At 36.2% G+C, this 17943-nt stretch overlaps 1 protein-coding gene across 1 annotated transcript in view; it reads right to left on the reverse strand.

Moving 5' to 3' along the window:
- The window catches only part of LOC121849172 (adhesion G-protein coupled receptor D2-like), a 59102-nt gene that overhangs the window by 13037 nt on the left and 28122 nt on the right, over positions 1-17943 (reverse strand). Inside the window, exon 18 of the mRNA XM_042334974.1 lies at positions 2628-2669. Coding sequence (XP_042190908.1) covers positions 2628-2669 — 42 coding nt within the window. The remainder of the gene's footprint in view (positions 1-2627; positions 2670-17943) is intronic.

The raw sequence follows: 17943 nt of genomic DNA on the forward strand, positions 1-17943 counted from the left end.
TTTACCCATCTGAAATGCTAAACAAATGAAAACAGGATCGACTATCATCAATCTGGTATATCCAAGCAAATAGCTAATGCATTTAATTGCAGTAATTGTGTCACTATCAGTTTAGTACCTTTCTAATAATAATAAAGATTATTGTTATTATTATTATGCTTTCAGTTGTCAGTTTAGCTCAGAAATACACAGACAAGTCAAAAAACATAGCATCAAAAGAAACTTCTACTATCCTATTTTAATCACTGGTCATCACTATTACTGATAAGGAGGGAGGTGTTTTTATCCACTAAACGTTAAAATAAGTTGTCACTTGGCAACATGAAACATATCGAACAACTTCTTAACTCATTCAATTTCCAGAGACAAGGCGGTGGCAGAGAATAGTAATCCTAACAAATGTAATGACAGATGAAAACATCCAGCCACTCCTGCAAATATTAACATGGAAAAGAGTGATTTCAAGGCTGTAATCTAATCTCAGGGTTCAGATGGCATTTATAAACCACTCAAGCTTCACTCTCATGGTTTATGATGTCATCTTGGCTCTCGGTTGGATTACAGCCTTGTAATCACTCCTTGCTATTCATTATTCTGTATGTTATCCATTGCTGTTAAAACCATAAATTCCTGTGGTTCATACCTCAACCTTTTGCCCTAAATTGCTTAAACTCACATGCATCAATATTTATTCTCAGCCAGCTGCCCTTGTAAATGACCAATGTTCTGACCAGTCTTGTTAACAATTTCCATGGGTAACTCACTCCATTCCCACAAGAGCAATCAATTCTCATGAGAAACTCATTTCTATAATGAATGTCTGCTACACATTTTATTTAAAGGGACCATAACACATGCATTGATATCACATCACAGAGGTACCTACCTGCCATGGGTTATAAGAGACCTGTCTCCGCTAGTGGAACATGTAACCTCACATCTATGTCTAAAAACTGTAGCAGTCTTAGGATGTGGTTGTTAGGATGATTTTAAACCATTTGAAGACTGACTGTATTAGAATTTAAACCTATAAAACTTCAAATTTCTATCTAATTTCAACATGATGAAACAACATTTCTCATGCTAAGACGCGTTGAAAGCTTACGGTGAAAATTCAGCAAACAGAAGCTTACTGAGCACAATTACAAACTGCCTTCAGTCCTCCCTTCTCCATACATCAAAAAAGCAAACATACAAAATCAGAAAAATTTTCCAAATTTCCATACAACTGATTTCAACTGGATTGTCCGCCTTCTGTTAACAACCTGTCTGATATTTGCTGCACTTCTGCAATGTCAATAAACAAGAAATAGTTTCTCATTGCATCTAAGAACAGGCACACACACACAATTCTCATATATCATTGAAAGTTGTATGATACTAATTTTAACTATTTTACATTGAATCACCTATAATAAATTAACAGTATTTACATAATGAATTTCTTCTGATCTTTTTAAGTTGTGGTTGTGGACTTCACGGCTGATCTTTCCATCAAGTTACTTTGATCTTCGATATAAAAATTGTCTATTTTTAACTTACCGTATTTTGCATTTTCAATACTTATATAATAGCCCTTTAATCCAATTGAATTGAACGCTTAACCATTCTTGTGGGTATTCTTCAGAGTTAGTCCACTCATTCAAAAGTCAGTTCAATAGAGCTATGCTTAGAAGTAAGCTATATTTGACATATGTGAAGAATAGTGCTCAGTGGCAGTACGAGAATAACCTTCAGTGATAAATTAAGCAATAACCCCCGTGTACTCTACTGGGGAATTGAGGATAGGTCAGAGGATTGAAGGATGATGCCTCAGGTGTCGTCCTTCAATTGCCTGGTTTATCCTCAATTCCTTGCTACTACCCATGCACAAGTATGTTGTTCCTACTCAATCACTGTTTCAAAATGTTGAAGACAATGAGGATAGACTTTTGTGTTTAAATATGGCACCTCAGTATACCCTTGGTCGAACCAATCGGAATGTGGGATTGTCCACAGGTACGGTTAAAATACACCACGATCTTGCATTTAAACTTACACGCAAATTTGCCAAATTGTTACTCAGTTAAAACAATTTCAACTGAGAGCAAAGCGAAAAATAAGTAAAAACAACTGCATCCCTAATCCACTAAAAAATTAATTAGCATTCAATTGTGGACCAGAATACAGTAACATTTGGCGAAAGTGAATCCCAATATGAATCAACAAGCAATATCCAAGTCTCCAAAAGCAAATAGACACAACCTCACGAGAGTCTAAATATTAATTCTTGTTTCCTTAGAATAACTTTCAAAGTTTTCCTTGAAAGGTGTAAAAAGGCATTTTAGCCCGTGTGACCTCGTGGCTGTTCACTTGCCCACCTCTCTGGAAAGTTAACACTTGGTAAACTTAGGTAACTTGAAAAATAAAAAAAAAGATTTTGAAATATTAGCAGCTGACGATGAGAAATGTATCCTTTTCTAGCTGGTTGTCAGTGTTTAATGGTAAAGCAGAATGCATATGGGCCAGTCCAGGCATGAAGGGCAGTAGGACACTCATGCGACAAGATACTCTGTCCCTCAGTGAGATCAGAAGCCTGTCACTTCCCTCATCCAGACTGTCAGCCTTGAGACATTAACTAGCCTCACCTCTGTGTTGTATACTCCATATATCAGGAAGATGAAGAGACCCTGTAAAGACAAAAGGAAGGGAAAAAAAGCTGTTAAGTGTAATCATTTATTGACTTGCAATTCTGAAAAAAAAGTTTCCTGCAAACATACACAAAGGGGCTTTGGAATCGACAAGGTCGAGTTTTATTTTTCAATTTCATGAACCACAGCTCAAGTATCTACCAGAGAGTACAGCAGCTCTTTAGGATTCTCTGTTACCCAAATGAATAGTAGTCAAGGCTATCAAAACAATTGAGGACCTTGGGAAGGGGCTGGTTCCATTGAAACTGCAACAACAATTAGCACAATCAATGTTGATGCAGAAACTCATTAGTATGAATAAGCAACACTGAAATCAATGCATATTATTCAAAAAATCTGAAAATGTTCTGTAAACCATCAATCAAACAAAAAGGAAATCCAGCTTCAGACAATAAACTGTCTCTTTCATTAAAACATTCTGAATGCAACATTTTCACACATCGGTTCTATATAACACCAGACACAAATTTCCTCTCTTGGTTACAAAACAAATGGTTGGTACAGTTGATAGTACTCTTTATTCTGTGTCATAAAGACCTGAATTCAAGCTCCACACCATGGCGTGGAGTATAGTGCTGTGGGTGCCATCTTGGACACGAGACTTTAAACCGAGGTCCAGTCTGACTGTTCAGGTAGCAGTTATTAGATCCCATGGCACTATTCAAAAGGAGTTTCTCCTGGTGTCTGGGACAACACTTACACATGAATTGGTCATTCACCTCATGGATGTTTGTGGGCGTTTCCTGGTGCAATAGCCTTGGTGTATATTCACAACTACTTTTACTATACTTGATAATGCAACCCTTCTGTCCTCTACGCTCCCTGTCATTAAACAATGACACTGGGATCTAATTTGCAGTTCAAAGTAAAAAATTCTACATGTACTTGGATTCCGCAAACTGCCGACTGAATCTGTGAGTGGGAAATTGATTGCATTATCTGGCTTCATGGACATCAGCACAGAGGATGATGATTGGGGAGTTGTGACCCACCTCTGGTTACATCTGGGTAAATTCCTCATAGATACATTATAGCTTTATAATTGAATCTGTATATTATACATCACTATCACTTGGTCAATGTGTGTGCTCTTCATCTGAAGCTCCCACCAACGGAATATATCTGAAGCATCAAGCTTCCAAAGCCATTAGATGGTGCTCCTGCTGTTCCTCTTTTAGCGGCTGTGTTTCACTTTCAGGTCAATGCTGACACGTTTCGTCTTAGGCAGCAATTGCTGAGCAATTGAATTGCTGCTGTCAAATGACAGATGTATTTAGCTATCTCTGTAAATGTCCTAAAAATGATTCTTTAAATTGGTGCTTCGGCACAAATGGTATTTACAGAATGTAAAGTGGAGATGAGTCTGGAAGTATGGTTTGCACCCTGCTGTATACTTACAGTTGGTGCACCTGGATTTGTGACAAATTGAAGTCCTAATGGGTATCTAATTGCTGAGTTTAATTCCCAGTTTCTAAACAGTATTTGTTCATTGCCTCTATGTCCACTACCAGCCTATTAAAATAAATAAATAAACAAACAAACCTTACATTTGTCAAAATATCTCAAAGCTGCTTCACATTAGTTATTGTCATGTGCAATAACTGTTTCTGTAAGCAAACATGGCAGTCAATTTGGGCACTGCTAAGTACCCCAACAGCCATGAATTATTCGTCTGGAGGCTGGGAGAAACTCCGCTTTTTTTTCAATAGTGTCATGGAATATTTAATGTCCACCTGAACAGGCAGACAAGACCTCGGTTTAATGTCTCATCCAAAGGACAGTACTGCCCAACTGGAGTGTCAGTCTAGGCTATGAATAAAATAGCACACAGTGACATGCATTCAATTATTTTTTAACCATTTATTGAGGTTACAAAACCTCCGGAGTTGTCCATTGTTAAAGATCTCCAAGGTGGTGTTTTTCTTTCATTTCTTCCACCCGTGCCCCCTCCCCACACACCCCGGTTCAGCATGATAAAAAGATTGTGTGACAATATCAAAACCCCAATTGCTAAGAGAATGGTCCGATGGGCTACTCGTACATCTTTTATGGCAAACAATCTGTACTTTGCACAGAAATTGAGCACATATTTGTGCAAGTTCATAAATCAGCACAAATAGGCTCTAAAAATAGCAATTTCACATGAACTCAGAAGAAAATTGTGATACATGTGGAATTGCACTTGAACTGCACTCTAAACACCAGACACAATATGTATTTTTCACTGTATGTTTTAAATGACTCCGGCGGTCGTAATTTTCAGCATTTCCTTCCAGCTGCAGCTATTAAAAGCCAAACTTTGACAGGTTTTATAACCTTTCCCTTACCACCCTTTCTTTTCAAACTATTGTTTTTATGAAATGTTACTTTCGTTCAATGAGTGATTCAACAATCTGCAATTGAATGTTTGAGCAGGTCATAAAAAAGATTAAATCATTCATTGCAAAGCTATAAAAAGTTACAAAGTACTTCACTGCCAATACCAACAAATCAGATTATGACGTATTGTTCTCTGGTTCTGTTTGTTGTGTTAAAAGGTGCTATTGTAACTATGGAGCAATAATGTAATTTCAATCAAGTGTTGGACATGGTTTACCCAATAATGTTAAACTGAGGATATAAAGTTTTACTGAATTGTGGGCAAATCCATTAAAGAATTGCATCATTTATGATATCAAGTTGCCTCCTCAATATAATTTTATACCTCTGAATATTTCTGAGGTCTTTTGATCTGATCAGAGCACGAAGGCTTATTCAGGCCACGTAGAGTGACATTACTAGTTTCCCTTTTAATATACACATATGGTGCCATCCCCATTGATCAGTAATAGACATGAATATAAATGACCGCTAGGAGGTGGGCTTTCAAATGTCATCGGCATGCAATATAATACATCAAATAAGTCAAGAAACACATGGACTAGTAGATCTTCCATGGGCCACAGGTAGAGAAATGTTATCAGTACTACAACAACAACAATTTTAATTTATATTGTGTCTTTCACATAGTATAATGTCACAAAGCACTTTACGGAGATGGAGTGGAAACTCAGTACCATTGATTGACGTTGCATTTATACTGTAAGCTTGGCAGCAAATCAACTTGATTTTTCCAGTCATTCCCTGCCAAATGTGTAGCATAAATGAGGACTCAGACATAACAAATCATGTTATTTGAGAGTGGTAGGTTAATATTACAGTAATATAGCTATTCACATGTTCGAGTGGTTTTATTTTTGTAATATTAACGTTTGTTTCATTAGGGCAAGAACTGAAAATGTGCAGTCAGTCCTCTCTCCCTGACACTCCCCGGCAGAAGTATCAATAGAGCAACTACCATTGCAGAGATTGAAAGAATAATCCCATCTATATTGTTACATAACATCTTAATTGCTCTTGAAAAATGAGGCTACACATTAGTCACACATTACTCCATGCACATTCATGTAAATAACAATATTGAACTGGCTACATGTGGGCTTACAAGAACCAAGAACCGTCAAAGCATTTCTTGCATTGCAAAAGTCTTAGGACATCCTCCCGACATAAAAGGTGCCCTATAAATGCAATGTGTTGCTGTTTGTTGTTGTTGTCTTATTTATATTAGTACCTTGATGATTTATTTGAGAAAGTGTGCAGGGATGTAGCACACACGTAAATGAAAGCATGAAATAGCCAAAGCTAATAAGGTCCCAAATTGGGCACAGCAAGAAAATCTAACAAAAGAGCTGGATTTTGAAATGCCAGATAAAACTCAGAACCAAAGCAATTAACTGTATACAGCAAGCACTTAATTGCATACAGCAGGATAAAGCAGAAAAAGGAGTAGAGGGTTTGCATCTTTCACTTGCTTGCATTCCCCCAGGAGATGGACTGAAGAGAATCCACATCTTGTCCAAAGGCCAAAGACTGTTTTACTCTATTTTCTTTCAGAAACTCAAACACCATCAAAGAGCTTCATGAATGTTTTTTTGCAACCTATGTCACAAAGATTTCAAAGTAATAGTCCTTCAATGCCTCAGGATTTAAGAACACTTAAGCGTAAGTCAGTGTTACTGTATTTCAGTAATCAGTTCCAAGAGGGAAAAAAGTCAATGTACAGCAATCACTTGTAAATCTCTTGATTAATGAGATTCATTAGATTTTATGAGCCTCAAATCAATAAGTTTCAGTTGTTAGTCCGATATTGTCTTGTGCTTCTACTGAAAATCTATTACTTAAATTTACCAAGAAAGAAACTCTATCATTGGCATAAAAAATACTTAAATCTTAATACTCACACAACTAGTTTAAGCAGTGCAATATATTTTGTTTAGAATTTATGACTGAGGTTTAAGAAATTAAATTGGCACCCGACAACAGTTGAACCCCACCTTACGTGTACCTCAGCAACGAGGGAAACTCAACCAACCCTAAATCCCAAATTCATTACTTAAGTCACCTAACCTATAAGGGTAAATAGGACAGTTTGTAGACCGCCCCTAATACTACTACTACTACTAATAATAATAGTAAGTTTTCACTGTCATTTCTATATCATTTTCCCACACTGTTGTAAATGTGCCTCTATAAGCCTTACTGAACTCCCACTCCCCTCCTACCACTTCTTTCAAATGCTCCGAGATGCTCCCCACATGAAGGGCGCTATATAAAGTTGTTGTTCTTTGCCACCCACGGCACTTTAGGCTGCTTTGAACCAATTATTACAATCATTTGTTATTACATATTGTATCTCCTCATGCATATTTCTAATTAACATGACATTGGTAAAAGGATTTTTTTCAATATTTGTATGTATAATAAAATGTAATGTTAATAATCAATCAGTTTCTACCCATTGACTAGATTTAGATTAAGTCAGGAATAAAAACAAATATTGTCCTTTAATGGTCACCATATCATTTTCCCTTATTTTGTTCTGGCCAAAGTTTGAGAGTAAAGGAAAACAAAGATTTGAGGGGTATTCTATTCTGCTCATTCAATGGTGGTTGTTTTTGATAAGCCCTAAACAATGCAAACTTTTTCTCATTATAAAGTTCCAGAGAAAAAAAATCGCAATCAGCATAAGAAAAAGCCCAGTGTGGAAAATTTGCTGATGAGCTAAGCTCTACTGTGGTTTGTTGGCTTAGTACAGGGAATCTGTCAATGTATGCTTACAAGTAACTAATAGGAGCAGAGCAACATACTGGATATGAACATACCATTGTGGTCCATCTCACCCAAATGAAACAAATAATAAGTAAACCTCACCTGCACTATCAACTGAATTTTTTGCCAAATAGTTGCTTCAAATTTGATGCCAAAATCTGTCTCTGCGGCTTCCCCGGGAAGTCTATTTGACATATTCAAAATGTTTTTTGTAAAATAATGAAATTTGAACAATTTGTTCACCTTTCTTCTTCTGAACTGAAGGCCATATCTCCTTCCTCCATATAGTTGGACCATGTTAAATATTATTAGGGTTGGTTTTAGCTAATGTAGTTTCAAAGGACAACCAATATCACTTTAGAATGTAAAATTTAATTATACACATAAAGTTCCCAAATAGTTATAAGATTCTTAGTATTTTATTCGCCCGAATAAACAACACTTTTAATAATCAAGTATAACCAAAAATACATTTAAATAATAGGGCAGAATCTATATTATTAGTAATTTCCTCCAATAAAAGATATACCACTGTTTTTACACAACATAAATTGCTACGTTAAGCCATTGAGCTGAGCAAAATGCAATGCATTAGATATATTATGATTAAATATAATAACTGTAACCATACTTGCTATAAACCTTCATAGAATCTATTCAACCATATAGTAATTCCCAAAGCCTCGCTGTAATGTAGAGCACAAATATTTCTGTTCAAATTTGATATGATATATCAGTGAAGCATTTACTGCTAAAAAGAGATTGAGAGCAAATGTATCTTCCGCCACTATGAATAAAAGCTCTAGTTTCTCATTACTTTGTGACAAGACACAGGAATTCACTTTAGTTTTCATTTAGGCTTTCTGCCTCAGTTTATGGATGTATGCCTTCACGCTTTTATTCCTTCTTGGCTTCACACATATGTAATAAATGATTATAAATTTCCACAGATGACCGCCTCTCTTCCTCACTCACACTAAATGCGCAAACTTCGGAAGTTGCAAGTAAAACTCAACAAACAGATTTATTTATGATGTTGTCCTTGGTAACCGAAATTTCAACGTACTGATGAAAAGTATGATTAAAGACGAAGGGAGCAGCGACAAGGAGAGCCGGGGACAGTCTTCTATTTTTCACTGCATATATATAATAGTGCTTGACACCAGATTCACACAGAATTTGCCAGATATAGTGATAAAAAAAGAAGTTGCACCTGTGTAAACGGCTGTTTGCTTTTCTAAGTTTCCTTTGCAAACCTTTTACCTCAGTCAAACTGCTGTGTAAATGGGTGTGGGGTGTGCGAGTGGTGTTTATAACAAGCCTTAACTTATCAAGTCATATTTGCAAAATTATATCCTATGCCGAATTTAATGGTCCTAAACGTTATTCCACTAAAGAGATTTTGGTTATCTTATGATAGCTAGTTTAGGAAAGTTATTAGTCAAGTATGCACAACTATATAATATATATAAGTAATCAGGAATTCTGTTTACCAGGACACTAGGAACAGCAACCACATGTTGCCACCCAAGAAAATGGTATGAATTTCGTTAGTATTGAGTGTCAGTAATTGTTACCTGTGTCAATGGAATATGTTATCCATGCTAATTCATGCAAATGTCTCAACATTCACTTATATAGAGTTTCTTTTCTTCTCTCCCGCTCCTCCAATTTTCTCTTGTTTCCTAAAATGGTAGTAAATTCATGTCGGTGTTCTATTTCAAGGGTGTCTATTGGTTTCAAGTACAAAAATCGAATATCCTAGTTTTACTGTTCAACAAATGTTCTTGCATAACTGAATTACATCTATTTTATGTGTTATTATCACAGCTCCTTTATTTTCTAGTTTTTATTGCTGCACGAGTTTTGGAAGAGTTGAAGCCTTCTTGAAATCCAGCACAAAGGTTCAAGACAAGAGTCACCACTTATTGAGGCAACAAATAAGGTTTTTTTTCAATGCCATCTGCTAGGTAGTGACCTGGAGCAGTATGTGTACTTTTACTAAGCAATACAGTCTTAACAGTCGTGGCTACTAACTAGGCATAACAGGTACTGTAACATCCCTACCCAACCTGAAGATGTAAAACCCCAGAAAATTACGAGGAAACATTGAAGAGAAGTTTAACAGATAAATAAAAAGAGAGACAAAGAAGACAAAATGACTGCATGAAAATAGGCTGGCAGTCAACTTAAAGAGTTAAAGCAAAGGCATTAAATAAGTGTATAAAAAGACGAGAATAGTCAAAGAAAGGGTGGGACATATAAGAGCTGAAGAGGCCAGTCATGGGTTGAGAATGTGAGAATGCCATTGATGTGCAATAAAGACTTTCTGGCGTTTTTTTACAGAAAAGGTGAAAGCAGAACTGTGGTAGTACCCAACGAGGATGATAGAAACAGCAGCTAGTGGAGCTAAATATTGAAAGAGAACTACATTAAAAAGTTAACAGGACTTAAACTATTGAGTTGACAGGCCTGAATAGTATGCATCCCAAAATATTAAAGATCAGGGAAAAGATAGCTTCTGACTGCATCCAAACTATTCGCATTATATTTAAAGGTGGTGATGCTCTGTGTGGCATCAAGATCAGTGCTTTTTCATTAAATACGCTTGTTGGAGTAAACAATGCATTATTCACGAGGATAGTTATCACACCGTGGAGCATTCTATTCCTGAAGTTGTCCCAGTTCAAACCTTCCCCTTAGGAATTCCCCCCTCCCCCCTCCCCATCCACCAATGTTCAAATGGTTTCATCCTAATCCCACTTGTTGCAGCTATTGATCCTGCCACACACAGATCATTCCGGTGCTGGTTCAGGGAACGCTGGCTTAACTCAGCTGTAAAAGTTGTCCGACATTGTCACAGTATGCTAAATGCAGCATCACGTGAAGCATCACAGCCCATATTTCAATAAGTAACACTACTGTTCAAAACAAATAAGTCAATATCAACTATATTAACAAAATGGAATAAGAACCATTTGCAATTAATCCACCTCAAACACCACTGACTACTTGAGTCAGTGTTCTCCATTTTTTATTTAATCTCTGAACTTTCTTTCTGGATTACTGCCTAATTCATTGTGACACTGAACATATGGACCCAATTGCTAAAATAGTGCTGGAGAGGTTAAATACTGTGAAAGAGTTCAAACTTTATGTGGAGGACACAGTAATGCCTTTGACCCTTCTCATAAAAGTGCATTTATCACAACATTTGCATACTTTTAACTTTTCAAGGCCTGTAAAAAGTGTTTGCAGTCCAATACAAGTTTCAGGCTGCAACAATGCACAACCCTGACCAACAGCAACATAATGCTCTGGGATCTTTTTAAAGTTAATAATCAAAGAGCCATAAAGAATTCAATAATCAGTGATAAGAATGACAATGTCTCAACATCTAATGACAATGTATTGTGTTTTCTTGCAAGCTTTTGATTCCTGGGGCAGAGAATGGATTACAGGATTTATTTATGTAATAATAAAAAAAAGCCTTGCACTTGATCACATAGAGACATCTCAAAGCGCTTCACAGAATATACTATCAAATGGATTGACTGTATATTTTGTGGGCGAAATGCGGTAGCTAATTGCACACAGCAGTGTTTCACAAACAGTCATGGATTGAGTGACCAAATTATTATTTGGTTTGGGATGTCCTCCCAACTTGAAAGGCGCTTTACAAATGTAATTTTGTTGTAATCTTGTTGTTATCATATTTATTAATTTGAAGGAATTATTACCCATAGAAATCAATCTGCCAATTATTACATGTATCATCAAATATTTAATGATTTGTTAAAGGTCAATAGACCTTAATGAAAATGTTGAATGTTGAAGCTACTAATATAAACTTGATTTCAGTTGTTAATTTAGTTAGTTTTTCACCCGCATAATACGTATGTGTGTACTTCATCCCTGGTTATCTATCATTCTGATAGTAATATTGAAGTCAGAAGTAACTGGACTGAACTTATGTATGTTTGCATGGTTACAATTGAAGGTTGATTTGTAAAATGATTTCATATTGATATGGATACATATAAATTCCCCTAAAAATCACCTGCCTCTCCAACTTTGAAACAAAATGTTATAACGCAGGGAAGTGGCTAGTAACCAGTGTGGCCATCAGGAAAGTAATTCTCAAGTTATTTGCCTGCAAAATACACAGTAACTTTAATTTGCAGTAAATCCTGTAAATCTCTTTTCGACCTCCTCCTGACATGAAAGGTGCTGTATCAAATGCAAATTGCAAGGATTGTTATTTGACTTCCAGCAAGCACATTTGCCACAGGCAGTTAGGCAATCAGACATACAGAACAGTCACCGCATGCCCTTTCCCAAGAAAAGGAATAAAATGTGGGGGAGGGAGAAGGAATCCAAACATGCGTATTAACCTATAAATCTAACTTTCCTCCAATACATGCATTTGGTCATCTTATTGAACAGAAACTTTTACAGCAAATAAGCATTTTCAATTTGACACAGCCCCTTTTTATTGTGGAGAAAGGAGCCCTGGAATAAAACTTCATGTGCCATAAATGCAGTGGTCAGCTGAACCAAACACATTTATACTGCCAGCATAATTGAATTTACCACTAATAAATATGATTATAAGCACGGTCACAGTATCAGCATGAAAGTTTATTGTGCGTAACATTCTTTCACTTTTCCATAGCATAGGATTTTACATCCGTTATATATTGTGGCTGCTCTGTGGGTCAAATTTCCTTCAAACAGTCACTTATGGATTGTTGCAGAAAACCACAGATTTCATTTAGTCAGACAAAGATTTTGTCAATATAATTCTGATCCGTACAATCAATTTTATTTTTAAAAACATAATTGCCAAAGGCATGTACTACTGGAAATCCATGATCTTTAACCTTCCGGTGTATATGTTAGCATTTCTGCAATGTTCAAAAATATACAACAATTAAAGATATTAATAATGCAATACACTGCAACCATGTGCTGAATTAACTGATCTCAGCTGGGACAGAAGTGGCGTGCTGCAATGGGCCTCAATGCCCTAGGTTAGAAGGGGGTAAAATATATGCTGGAGTTCCTGCTTCTGATCACTAACCACACAAGAAAGTGTGTTTTTAGTGTGTTTGTATAAAAGTTTGATGAGGACTGGGCTTGGCTGCAATGTACCAAGCATTTTGCTCAGCATCTTGCCAACATTGATCAATCAGGCGCCCACATGATAATGGGTGTCCTCGCAAGGTACCAGAGAGTAACTATCACCATGATTGGTGGAGTCCTGTAGCTCAGTGGTTAGAGCACTCACCTCGCAAGCGAGAGATCTGGGTTCGACTCCCGGCCAGGGCGAAATGTTGGACAAGTTTCCTTACACCACAGTCCTTTGTTTACCTAGCAGTAAGTAGGAACTCAGTTGTTAGTTAATTGGCAGATCATTTTTCCAGGGTAATAATTCCTTCAAAACAAAATAATCATAATAAATTGGTCACTTCAATCCACAACTTTTTGTGGGACACGGTTGCACGTAATTGGCAGCCGCGTTTCGCCCACAAAATATACAGTCAATTCACTTTATAGTATATTCTGTGAAGCGCTTTGAGACGTCTCGAAGACTTGATAACCCACTATATCAAATGCAAGGATTATTATTATTATTATTATCACCGCTATTATCACCATACCTATCGTTAGGCACTTCAGGAGAGGAAGACAAAACATTTTCATCTTTTACCTTATCACGTTAAAACATTTCAAAGCACTTCAGAAGTAATTACACTTGCATGTCAATAGTAACTGCAGTGCAGAGTACACAAGCATGTCTTAAAGACTTATTTTACTATATGTGATCAGCCAAGCATTTCTATTGAAATCTATCAATTTATTCAGCATCTGAGACCTGTGGGATACATTTTAGTTAAATAAAATGTGTGAACTCAGTTTTTCTACAAACAGGGCAAAAGGTTTAGATAAAGCCCTTTTGGTCTGAAGATTTGGAAAGAAAACACCATTTTCTACTACCTGGATAGAATTGTAATCATATTGGAGCGAGTCTTTTTCCTTTCTATAAAATGAGTGCATTAATAGTGGCAAACAGAAAGTCAGAGTTTCAGCGGGGCATAAATGAATTAAAATCAAACCCTAAGTTTACTCTTAATAAATTCAAGTGGCAAATAGGTGTTGGTTAGCAAAATGCATTGTTTAATCAGGATATTAAAATACTTAGGCAATCTGGGAAGCAAAGCCAATTATACCAGGGGCTTATAATGTTATGCTTGTTTTATACTGTGCCCGAGGCTGATGTATGAGCATCACTCAACTAATTGTGTACAGTATGATGAAGTTGTGTGTTTCAAGCATTATCTAATAGTTTACACATCACTGCTAGCTGACGGTATTTATTCAACCCCCCCCCCCCCCCACCCCCCACCCCGGTGTCATGGCTTGTTTAATCCCCAAGGGTAAAATAATAATAAGAATCCTTGCATTTGATATAGCGCCTTATCACGGCTTCAAAGCGCTTCATAGAATATACTGTAAAATGAATTGACTGTATACTTTGTGGGCTAAACAACGGAGGCAAAAGACCTCCAAGAGAGGTAGAGGCAACATATGCCTAATGTGTTGGGTCATCAAGTCAAGGAATATCTTTAGTTATGTACCTGCTTCTTCTTAACATCCATAGAAACTACTCAAAACCCGATCCACAACCACACTACCAGCCAAACAACCAACCGCCCATGTTGATGTCACTGAATGCTTCAGACTTCTTTTTTCCGAGGGGGTCCTTAAATTTAGCAAACTGATTCACTAGTTGGGGCAATTCAACACCCAATTTCAAGGTTAAAGGCCTTTTTTACCAACAAGAGGAAAATTGCAACATTGTGTAATAAGTGTATTATTTTTAATCAGGTATTTGCACAGTTTGGAAATGGGTAAATAATCAAGTTTGAAGGAAGAAACAAATAATTTAGATGGAGTGGATTGCTTGATTCAAACAGATTTTTTTCAAACAAAATGAGCGACCCAGGATCAAACACTTCCTTAAAACAAGCAATAATGCAGTCTAAAGTATTTCATGTGACCAAAAACAATTCTTCCTTTATAGAGGAGGGGACAAAAAGAGATTCACATCTTACAAGAGTTCAGTGAGCTGACTAGACACAGTAACCATGATCAGTCAGAAAGGCAGAAGAGTTATTAGCTTCACCCTGAACCACCTACTTAATGTGGGGCCACTGGTGATAGTTAACAGAGCCAGGCTGAGGTGACAAGCTTTGGACCTGCATGAGGAAATCCAATTGAAAAGCAGCCAAGGGGAACAACAGGGTAGAAACAGATGTTCCACCTACCAAGAGTTACAGGTCTGAAAGGAGAATATATGACAAAGGCTCCATACACACCAGGCTCCGAACTGAACTTTTATTCTTTTACCTGCACAGCATCTCATCTTACCTCATCAAATCGATGCTTTGATGGAACACAACCAAAACGCGTTCAACATAATCTGCATGTATGCAAATGAGTTTTGACTGCCTAAAAAAATGCTCTTTCCCCCACCACCCACCCACCCAAAGGGAGCCGAAAAGATCGAACAAAAAAACTTCTGTTGGAAACACTTGAAGGACTGAGTAGGTCCATAAATAAACTAATTTTAAACAGCCAAATTTAAACTCAGCGTGAGAGAGCCAAAGAAAACAAACAAATGGAAAAATGACACTTTTCACAAAGTAACAAGAAACATAGCAGTTTTTGGAACTGTAGTTTATCAAGATGGACGAGTTTCAATTAATACCAATATTGCTGAAACATTCAGGGTTTTTTTGCACAGGGTCTAGTTCCATCTAGCAAGATAGATTTCATCAGCTCAAACCTGCAGAAGCACAGTGAACTTTGATCAGTGGCTTGAATTCATGACTGTCTGTCCCCAGTGGGGTAAAACTGACCTGAAACTATATATCCTATCTGAGACATAGAAAAAAGGGAAAGACTGTGTCACAGTAAATTGCTTGTAATCAATACATAATGATCACAGTACTTTCTGGTCTATACACACACATTCAGGGGTGGGACTTGTCCTCAGCCTTTTTTCTTTTTGTCAACCAACTTGGTCCCACGGTTTCAAAACTGACCGTGACTTAAGGGTAATGATACCTGTCTTTTAAGGCTAGTATAGTTTTAGAAAAAATAAATCATCCCTAATTGAAGGATTTAGTCTACATGATGCGAATAGTACCATTGTTACAGTTACTGTTTGAAGTATGCACCAACTCGGGCAATGCCATTGCGATTGCTTCCCGCAAAGGATTATTTCTCAGAAACTAGAAAAAAATGCAAGAATTAGTATCAAGGCTACACACATTTATCATAAAAGAAGCTCTGGGACGTATAAAGTACTGTATATAAGCAAGGCACTGTGGCCGGGAGAAAGCATCTCTATGATGTGTTGCTGCTGAAAATCTATTTCATTGGGGAATTCTAATGTGGCAATTTAATTTGCATACTAATTATAGCAACCACAACAGTTTATTGTGAAATAACATTTTATCTTTATTGATGTGAAGCTAATTGTTTGGACGCACAATATTAAGAAGGGTGATGCTGAATTTTAACAGGATCTTAGTGATGTAGAACAAATAAACCAGCCCTAAGCTAGTCAAAATCGACGAATACAAGATTGAGACCTATTCAAAGATTTGAGTATGTAATAATATAGTTGTCATTTGTGGCTAATAAGGAAGAAGGCAGAGCACTGTATTCCATTTATTCAGTTTTAAAGAGACTTCAGAAGTGATGCTGCATGGTATCAAAGGAATTTATTTCCTTAAAATGTGAATCTCTGCATTTGGAAATAGAGAACATAACCAAAACTAGTGAATATGCTTTAAACTACATTTTCTATGAAACATTTAACAATAAAGTCTGAAGAAAAAAACGTATATATCAAGAATACAATAAACAAAAAGTAGTGAACTTCAATAGAATTAAAAATATTTGTTTGAAGGCATTTCATATTTACTTGGAAATATTTCCTTGCTCTCACTATGAACAATGATTTGATATTATGTGACAATAGTACAAAATTAACTTTATATTTTTTCATCTAGACCAATAGCGCTCCTGTTTTAGACTGAACCAACAAAAAGATAAGAAAAGTGCAGTTTTTCATATGTTAAATAATCAAGTTCCTATAACTCTTGGATAATTCACTATCAACTGCTTTTATAGTAAATGCTGTGAAAAGAAACAAAATCTTTGAAGATAATTTCATCAGTCACAAGGAACAATGTCAACTTATCTGTATTTGCATTTCAACTCATGCTGTTAATGTTTGTGATTACATATTTTTAATTTTATATATATTACCAACGAGGAATAATTACCTTCTAACATGAATCACAATTTACAGTGAATCATATTTCAATCCTCTAGTAATGTGCAGTCACAAAACAATTTTTATTGCCAACATTTCTCAAGGATGAATTGCCTTTCTCAATCTTTGTACTTTTTTTTAAAAAGAAGTGTTTCTACAACCTCACTTCCTTACAAATAAAAGTACCAACGTTCTGAAATAATTCTCTCAATTGCTTGTAATCAATACATAATGATCACAACATTTCTCATAACTTCAGGTTGCAGATCAGATCTGATTTCCAATATTTATTGATAATGTTGTGAAACTTGAAACAAATCCAGTATTCAATAAGGTAAATCTTTACTCCACTTTATTCATGATGTAGAAAAAAGAGGATTTGAAAATCTCTGCTGCCGAAAGGATGGTTTGACAAATAACATGTTAAACATTCATTCCATCATAATTATTAGTTATTTTCATTATGGTTTCCATTTTCACACTTGTTAGTCATTTGAACCAGTTACTCCATTGCAACATTTTTGTTCTTGTGCATGTACTATTAAAATGAAACATTTGTAAAAAGTGACTGGGATATAATTAACTCTTGTACACTGTACCATGTCTTTTCCAAGAAATACTGTTCTTATTTCAATAGCATAAGCTTTTAACTTTCAGCAATACCAAGTAAGAAAAATGGAAAGAGCTTTCTATATCTATGATACAAAATATATTTTATATTTAACGGCACACATCAACAATATTTCTTACAGA

This window comes from Callorhinchus milii, unplaced genomic scaffold (genome assembly GCF_018977255.1).
Source record: "Callorhinchus milii isolate IMCB2004 unplaced genomic scaffold, IMCB_Cmil_1.0 Scaffold5, whole genome shotgun sequence".
NCBI lineage: Eukaryota > Metazoa > Chordata > Chondrichthyes > Chimaeriformes > Callorhinchidae > Callorhinchus > Callorhinchus milii.